This window comes from Phyllobates terribilis, unplaced genomic scaffold, assembly GCF_046119375.1.
Source record: "Phyllobates terribilis strain yellow unplaced genomic scaffold, ASM4611937v1 Scaffold_8__6_contigs__length_399053987, whole genome shotgun sequence".
NCBI lineage: Eukaryota > Metazoa > Chordata > Amphibia > Anura > Dendrobatidae > Phyllobates > Phyllobates terribilis.
Genome location: NW_027362768.1, coordinates 385,019,259 through 385,027,564, shown reverse-complemented (window position 1 = coordinate 385,027,564; position 8,306 = coordinate 385,019,259). Strand labels below are relative to the sequence as shown.

The window sequence follows — 8,306 nt, the reverse complement described above, 5'->3', positions numbered from 1 at the left end:
CCTTGCGTTCCTGCCCTCTTCCTCCCTCTATCCGCCCCTCATTTCCCCCTCTTCCCCCTCGTCCCCCACATCCCCCCCTCTTCCCCCCTCTTCCCCCCTCTTCCCTCCTCTTCCTCCTCTTCCTCCCTCTTCTCCCTCTTCCTCCCTCTTCCTCCCTCTTCCTCCCTCTTCCTCCCCTTCCTCCCCTTCCTCCCTCTTCCTCCCCTTCCTCCCTCTTCCTCCCCTTCCTCCCTCTTCCTCCCTTCCTCCCTCTTCCTCCCCTTCCCCCTCTTCCTCCCCTTCCCCCTCTTCCTCCCCTTCCCCCTCTTCCTCCCCTTCCCCCTCTTCCTCCCCTTCCCCCTCTTCCTCCCCTTCCCCCTCTTCCTCCCCCTTCCCCCTCTTCCTCCCTCTTCCTCCCTCTTCCTCCCTCTTCCTCCCTCTTCCTCCCTCTTCCTCTCTCTTCCTCTCTCTTCCTCCCTCTTCCTCCTCTTCCTCCCCTTCCTCCCCTTCCTCCCCTTCCTCCCTCTTCCTCCCCTTCCTCCCTCTTCCTCCCTCTTCCTCCCTCTTCCTCCCTCTTCCTCCCTCTTCCTCCCTCTTCCTCCCTCTTCCTCCCTCTTCCTCCCTTCCTCCCTCTTCCTCCCCCTTCCCCCTCTTCCTCCCCTTCCCCACTTCCCCCTCTTCCTCCACTTCCCCCTCTTCCTCCCCTTCCCCTCTTCCTCCCCTTCCCCCTCTTCCTCCCCTTCCCCCTCTTCCTCCCCTTCCCCCTCTTCCTCCCCTTCCCCCTCTTCCTCCCCTTCCCCCCCTTCCTCCCCTTCCCCCTCTTCCTCCCCTTCCCCCCTTCCTCCCCTTCCCCCTTCCTCCCTTCCCCTCTCCCCCTCTTCCCCCTCTTCCCCCCCCCCTCTTCCCCCCTCTTCCCCCCTCTTTCCCCCTCTTCCTCCCTCTTCCCTCCCTCTTCCCCCTCTTCCCCCCTCTTCCTCCCTCTTCCTCCCTCTTCCTCCCTCTTCCTCCCTCTTCCCTCCCTCTTCCTCCCTCTTCCTCCCTCTTCCTCCCTCTTCCTCCCTCTTCCCTCCCCCTCCCCTCCCTCCTTCCTCCCCTTCCCCCTCTTCCTCCCCTTCCTCCACTTCCCCCTCTTCCTCCACTTCCCCTCTTCCTCCCCTTCCCCTCTTCCTCCCCTTCCCCCTCTTCCTCCCTTCCCCCTCTTCCTCCCCTTCCCCCTCTTCCTCCCTTCCCCCTCTTCCTCCCCTTCCCCCCTTCCTCCCCTTCCCCCTCTTCCTCCCCTTCCCCCCCTTCCTCCCCTTCCCCCCTTCCTCCCTCCCCCTCTTCCCCCGCTTCCCCCCTCTTCCCCCCTCTTCCCCCCTCTTCCCCCCCTCTTCCCCCCTCTTCCCCCCCTCTTCCTCCCTCTTCCCCCCTCTTCCCCCCTCTTCCTCCCTCTTCCTCCCTCTTCTCCCTCTTCCTCCCTCTTCCTCCCTCTTCCTCCCTCTTCCTCCCTCTTCCTCCCTCTTCCTCCCTCTTCCTCCCTCTTCCTCCCTCTTCCTCCCTCTTCCTCCCTCTTCCTCCCTCTTCCTCCCCTTCCTCCCTCTTCCTCCCTTCCTCCCTCTTCCTCCCCTTCCTCCCTCTTCCTCCCCTTCCTCCCTCTTCCTCCCCTTCCCCCTCTTCCTCCCCTTCCCCCTCTTCCTCCCCTTCCCCCTCTTCCTCCCCTTCCCCCTCTTCCTCCCCTTCCCCCTCTTCCTCCTCCCCCTTCCCCCCCTTCCCCCCTTCCCCCCCTTCCCCCCCTTCCCCCCTTCCCCCTCTTCCCCCCTCTTCCCCCCTCTTCCCCCCTCTTCCCCCTCTTCCCCCCTCTCCCCCTCTTCCCCCCTCTTCCCCCCTCTTCCTCCCTCTTCCTCCCTCTTCCTCCCTCTTCCTCCCTCTTCCTCCCTCTTCCTCCCCTTCCCCCCCTTCCCCCCTTCCTCCCCTTCCCCCCCTTCCTCCCCTTCCCCCCTTCCTCCCCTTCCCCCCCTTCCTCCCCTTCCCCCCCTTCCTCCCCTTCCCCCCCTTCCTCCCCTTCCCCTTCCTCCCCTTCCCCCTTCCTCCTTCCTCCCCTTCCCCCCTCCTCCCCTTCCCCCCCTTCCCCCTTCTCCCCTTCCTCCCCTTCCCCCTTCCTCCCCTTCCTTCTCTTCCCCCTTCCTCCCCTTCCTTCTCTTCCCCCTTCCTCCCCTTCCTTCTCTTCCCTCTTCCTCCCCTTCTCTTCCCCTCTTCCCTCCTCGTCCCCTTCCTCCTCCTCCTCGTCCCCTTCCTCCTCCTCCTCGTCCCCTTCCTCCTCCTCCTCGTCCCCTTCCTCCTCCTCGTCCCCTTCCTCCTCCTCGTCCCCTTCCTCGTCCTCGTCCCCTTCCTCGTCCTCGTCCCCTTCCTCCTCCTCGTCCCCTTCCTCCTCCTCGTCCTCGTCCCCTTCCTCCTCCTCGTCCTCGTCCCCTTCCTCCTCCTCGTCCTCGTCCCCTTCCTCCTCCTCGTCCTCGTCCCCTTCCTCCTCCTCCTCTTCCTCCTCCGGTGTTTGCGGTCACTGCTGTGCTATTACATCGGTCAGGATCGCACATTCTGGTGAATTTCCACTTTTGTGGCTTTGGCTTTGCCGCGTCCTTGTGATGGGGGTCCTGTTGACCCCTGGTCCTCCTTCTTGGCGCCTCCTTCACTAACAGCTTCGTCTCCCCTTGTTTCTCCAGGGTCGTGGCTCTGTCCATGTCTCCCGTAGATGACGCCTTTATTTCTGGATCTTTGGATAAAACCATCCGGTTATGGGATCTCCGCTCTCCCAACTGTCAGGTCGGTGTGGTCTCCCCGGCTCTGACGTTCCATGACATCTCCCAGAACCTTCCTGCTGACGGGCTCCTTCTCTTTCCCTTACACAGGGTCTGATGCACCTGCTGGGGAAGCCGGTGTGCTCCTTCGACCCTGAGGGTCTTATTTTTGCGGCGGGGGTGAATTCTGAGATGGTGAAGCTTTATGACCTGCGCTCCTTTGACAAGGTACATGAGGCTGTGATTGGGAACTCTTGTCCTGTGGATTTAGGGCGGCGCTGAGGAGCATCTGGATATTTGGGCAGTTGCTCATCCAGGGCTCATGATGTGCTATTTTCCATTTCTTTTTTTTTTCTCAGGGTCCATTCGCCACCTTTAAGATGAATCCTGACCGAACCTGTGAGTGGACATCACTCAAATTCAGCAACGATGGCAAATTAATACTTCTGGCGACCAATGGCGGCTTCCTGCGGTTGGTGGATGCGTTTAAAGGGGCGGTGCTGCACACGTTCGGGGTAAGCGGTTGGAGCGAATTGAGAGTGAGGATGTGCCCGATGGGAGCGATGGTCAGAATATCGATTGTGTCTTCCCTGCAGGGGTATAACAACAGTAAAGGCGTCACCCTGGAGGCCTCCTTCACTCCGGATTCTCAGTTCATCATGATCGGTAAGATGATGGCCGACCCCCTTCCTCCTCCCGTCTCTTCTCCGCAGGACGCTGACGTCTTCGTGTCTGTACAGGGTCAGAAGATGGGAAGATCACGTGTGGAATGGAGAGAGCGGCATGAAGGTGGCCGTGCTGGACGGGAAGCACACCGGACCCATCACCTGCCTGCAGTTCAACCCCAAATTCATGACCTTCGCCAGCGCCTGCTCCAACATGGTGAGGACCCGGGTAGTTATACAGCCCACCATGGACCCGGCGCGTTATAGTGAAGGTCCAAGACGATCAACTGGAACATTTCCCAAAACTTTGAAGAACTATTTACATGTTTATTGTTATGAAAAGCAGATCTGTGCCCCCCCCCCGGACTAGAGCCCTATCGTGCTAAAAGTGCATGTGAGACCCCCGGAACTAGGTGCTTACAGCGAACGTTAGACCCCCTAGGCTGGGTGACTAACGTCTGGGGGAGACACCAGCCTAAAGCGAATGTGAGACCCCCAGGCATAAGTGTATGCAAGACCCCTTTGGGTGCCTCTTATTTGCTCCCTGCCCCGCGGCACGGAGATGCACGCCATTTTCACATTAATCAGTGCTACTACCTGTTGCCCCAGGCCCTGGCACTGCTCTTGCAATGGGGGGGGGTCCGGGCCGTTGTGGGGTCCGGACTGTGGTTCGCCAGTTGAGAGCCCTTCTCTGTGGTACGTCCAGAGGATGGGGGCAGGGAATCTTCCATGACTGTCCTGTATGGTAATTTTTCTTTCCTTCTGCTCCAGGCTTTCTGGCTGCCGACCATTGATGACTAAAGATCGCCCATCCTCCTCCCCGGCCGCCCTCCATGGTGACATTTCCAATCCTTCATCCCTGCGCTTTCCATCGTTACCGCTGCCCCTGGTGGGATGTGTTGCAGCGTTCACTTCCAGCATCTGAACCTCGTCCTTTACAGATGGAGGATTTTCCCTTTTTTTTTTTTTTTTTAATTCCTGCTCTGACCTTCTCTTTGAGCCCCGTTATTTCCCGTTGTTGGGGGGTCTCCGTGTTGCTGCGGCCGGCGCTCTGCAGTTTTTTTATATATATGTATATTTTTGGTGGGCACATTGAGTGATCCTGGCCCTCACAGGGGGGGGGGGGTGAAGACTTAAATTTACAATCCCTTCCCAGCCGCCTTTGGTGCCGGGGTGCGAGGACTCTTTGGGGGGTGATTGATTATAGACTTTTACCTTGTGACTGATGGACAGGTAAAGCTGATGAGGGGCACCTGTGCCCTCCGTCCTAGTATTTCCTCTCCAGTGGAGGGGCTCTGCTTCTGTTTTTGGAGGGGCTGGTTCACGTTTCTCGCTCTGTAAATCTTCTGCTTTGTCTCGGGCCCCCGCAGCCGCTCATACTGGTCCTGGATATGGGGTTCTGTATTTCAGAGGGTAGACGTATCAGGCCAAGAGCCCCCCCTGGAAAGACTTGTGGTACCTGATACAGAAGACGTCTGCCTCGCTTGTGCTGCGCCCCTTTAAGGGTATGGTAGCTGCAGACCCCCGATGCAGTTGTCCATAGAAGCAGATCCATTGGATATTGGATGTGACTGGAGCAGAAGATAAAGCACAGGATTTGCAGATTACTTCCCGATGAAATGTTGTTTCCCGTTATCGGATCTTTCTGATTTTTGCAGACATCAAATTTTACCGCGAGACATTTTGTTATTTTTTATTTTCCAGAAATTAATCTGATTTATAACGGCGAGTATTGGAGGCATTACATGTGTATTCTCTCTTTAAAGGGGTCGTCCGGTGATAAGATGCTCGTTACCTGGAGTAAAAATAGAATAAACCCTACTCTGCCCCTGGATCCAACACTGGCCATTATCGTCACCAAGGGACCGCTGCGGCTTGTGATAGACTGCAGCGGTCAAGTGACTTGAACCTCACACCAATGATGTTTTTTTTTTTCCTAGTTACACCTGGAGCAGATCACCGGACCGCTGCTGTCTATCACAAGCCGCAGCGTTCGGATGAATGGTGACGTTGTTTCCGATGTCGGTGCAGACCCCGGATGCTGCTCCTTATGTAGCGAGCGCCTCTTACCCGGACCACCTTTTCAATAAGCCCAGGACCCTTATCGATTGGGGTTTATGAAAGGAGGCGATGGCCGTTACTGTTTCTAGAGGTTCTTGGAGCAGCAGCCGATATCGGCACTGGGGATGGGGGGATAAGTGGGGGGCACGTCCCATCAACTCATCCCATAGAGGAATACCACTCTCATCCTGAGACGGCTGATAGGAGAAAGCAGTAGCATACATGGAGCTGCGCTGTCAGTGCGGAGCCGACAGATGAGGGGCCCTTTTACTTGCTGGGCATGCGGGCTCTCCGCGACCTCGCAGGACCCCAGTCCTGATGTATTGTATCTTCCAGTATTAGATCGGCTCAGAGGGGGGCCGTGCCTTGCCGTGTTCTCAGTGACTGGTCCCGCATGTATTCAGTCTGGTGTGGACAGTGATGTGGATGTTCCCGCAGTAACCGTCCCCTCATATTCCTTGTATATATGTTTTTACACAAATAAAACAATGGTTACATGTAGTCATGTGTCTGGGGTGTGATCACTGGAGGGGGGGTATGATGGAGGCTGGTGGGTTTCCTGGGGTCCGGACTCTTCTTACCCAGGTGTTTCCAATCTTATGAATGGATTTTCAGTTTGGTGTAAAAAGCAGTGGAGAACCTGTAAGATGCCGACAGTGCAGACTTGAGTGTGGGAACCTGGGGGGGAGGAGTTATGGAGACAAGCCCCGCCCCCCGATGAGCCTCCACTATGCTTCACGTATGCTGCTGGCGCTCTGCTCCTCATCATCCATCTGTAACAGCGGGTGCTTACAACTACTCTTGTGTCTGTGAAGTGACCGTAAGCAGAGGAGGACGTGCGGGCTGGATCTCATGTATACCTAAGGCCTACATTAGCATTGTGAGAAAAAAAGCTAAAGGCCATGGGAAAGCCATACAGCGAACAAATACTATTGAGAGCTCTGCTACTAGATGTGTAACCGAAGAACAAAGACAAAAAAATCAGAATAATAAAAAAATATCGGAGAAAGAAACCGATCACAAACTAAGATGTTTCTATACAAATGCACAGAGCCTGGGCAACAAACCAGGAGAATTGGAAAAGAAATGTCATTGGCATCACTGAAACTTGGTGGGACGATATACATGATTTGTTTCTTGCAAATAAGTTGTATCCTTCTTGCCTTGTATTCCAGATTGAATAAACGGGGAGGAGGTGTCGCAGAAAAGCTTATATCTGACAACTTTATCTTCCAAAAGGTAGAAGAGAGAACAAGGGGATCTGCTGCTTTGGATCTAATTCTTACCAACATTGGGGAAATGGTTGAGGAAGCAATGGTGGCTGGGACCCCAGGAGGTAGCGATCATGCCATCATTAGAGTTTTGGATAACTAGAGGAGGAAGACCTGTGAAGAGTCAGACTTCAAGGTTGGGTTTCAGAAAGGCAGATTTTATGGGACTCTGAAAAAGGATAGGAGGGATCCAATGGCTGGATGTCCTTAAGGACAGAAATGCTCAGGAAGGATGGGTAACTTTGAAAAATGAAATTCTGAAAGCACAATAGTTTACAATCCCTAAAAAAGGGAAGAATAGGAAGCATTTAAGGAAACCAGGATGGATGAACACAGAACTTTAAACACATGCTAAAAAGGAAGAAAGAAATGTTTATCAAATGGAAAGAGGGAGGCCTATCTGAAGAAGAATATACTGCTGTCTGCAGAACCTGTAGGGCACGCATCCGATTAGCTAAAGCTGAGAATGAATTAAGGCTTGCCAGAGATGTCAAAGATGCCATAGGATTTTTACAGGATGAAAATGGTGAACTGGTAAAAAAAAAAAATTAATGCTGAGAAGACCGAACTTTTAAATTCCTATATTGCTTCTGTGTTCGCTAAGAAGGTAAATGTAACATCAACTGATCGTCACTGTACTATTGAAGGAATAGAAGAATCTATAAACAGAGAGTGTGGGAACACTTAGCTAACATAAATGAATTCAAGTCTCCAGGTCCAGATGAATTACATCCTAGGGTTCTGAAAGAGATAGTAGAGGAAATTACTGAACCATTCTTTATAATCTTTGAACATTTCTTGGAGAACAGGAGAGGTCCCAGAAGACTGGAGAAGAGCGAATATTGTCCCTATCTTCAAAAAGGGGAAGAAGGTGGACCCAGGGAACTATAGGCCGGTGAGCCTTACTTCTATACCAGGAAAGAACTTTGAACAAATGATTAACATGTATGCAAGTACCTTTATGAGAATGAAGAGAGTAACCCGAGCCAGAATGGGTTTGTAACTAATAAGTCATGTCAGACTAACTTAATCTCCTATGACCGAATCACTGCCTGGGTGGATCAGGGAAACGCAGTAGCTATAGTATATCTTGACTTCAGCAAAGCATTTGACAAAGTATCTCATATCCTCCTTATTGAAAAAATAACCAAATATATAATGGAGAAGGCAACTGTTAGGTGGATTCATAACTGGCTTAGTGATCGGACCTAAAGAGTGGTCATAAATGGCTTCACATCCAGCTGGATGAATGTCTCAAGTGGGGTACCACAGGGCTCTGTCCTGGGCCCTGTGTTGTTCAACATCTTTATCAATGATTTAGATGATGGAATTGAGGGTAAAGTGATAACATTTGCTGATGGCACAAAGCTAGGAGGGATAGCTAATACTAGAGAAGAGAGAGGACTCAAAAGCATCTAAGCAAACTGGAGACTTGGGCTGTAACCAACAGAATGGTTTACAACAGGGAGAAATGCAAAGTCCTACATCTGGACAAGAGAAATGAAAAAAAGCATACAGAGAATAGGAAGAATAGGGCTAAGCAACAGCACGTGTGAAAA

General features: G+C 53.3%; 1 protein-coding gene across 1 annotated transcript in view; it reads left to right on the top strand.

Annotated features, from left to right (window-relative positions):
* The window catches only part of WDR82 (WD repeat domain 82), a 10,405-nt gene extending 4,428 nt beyond the window's left edge, over nucleotides 1-5,977 (top strand). Inside the window, 7 exon segments of the mRNA XM_073645103.1 lie at nucleotides 2,652-2,775; nucleotides 2,862-2,978; nucleotides 3,110-3,265; nucleotides 3,347-3,416; nucleotides 3,491-3,505; nucleotides 3,508-3,632; nucleotides 4,187-5,977. Of these exon segments, the coding sequence (XP_073501204.1) occupies nucleotides 2,652-2,775; nucleotides 2,862-2,978; nucleotides 3,110-3,265; nucleotides 3,347-3,416; nucleotides 3,491-3,505; nucleotides 3,508-3,632; nucleotides 4,187-4,216 (637 nt within the window). The 3' untranslated portion in view covers nucleotides 4,217-5,977.
* The last annotated feature ends 2,329 nt before the right edge of the window (nucleotides 5,978-8,306 follow it).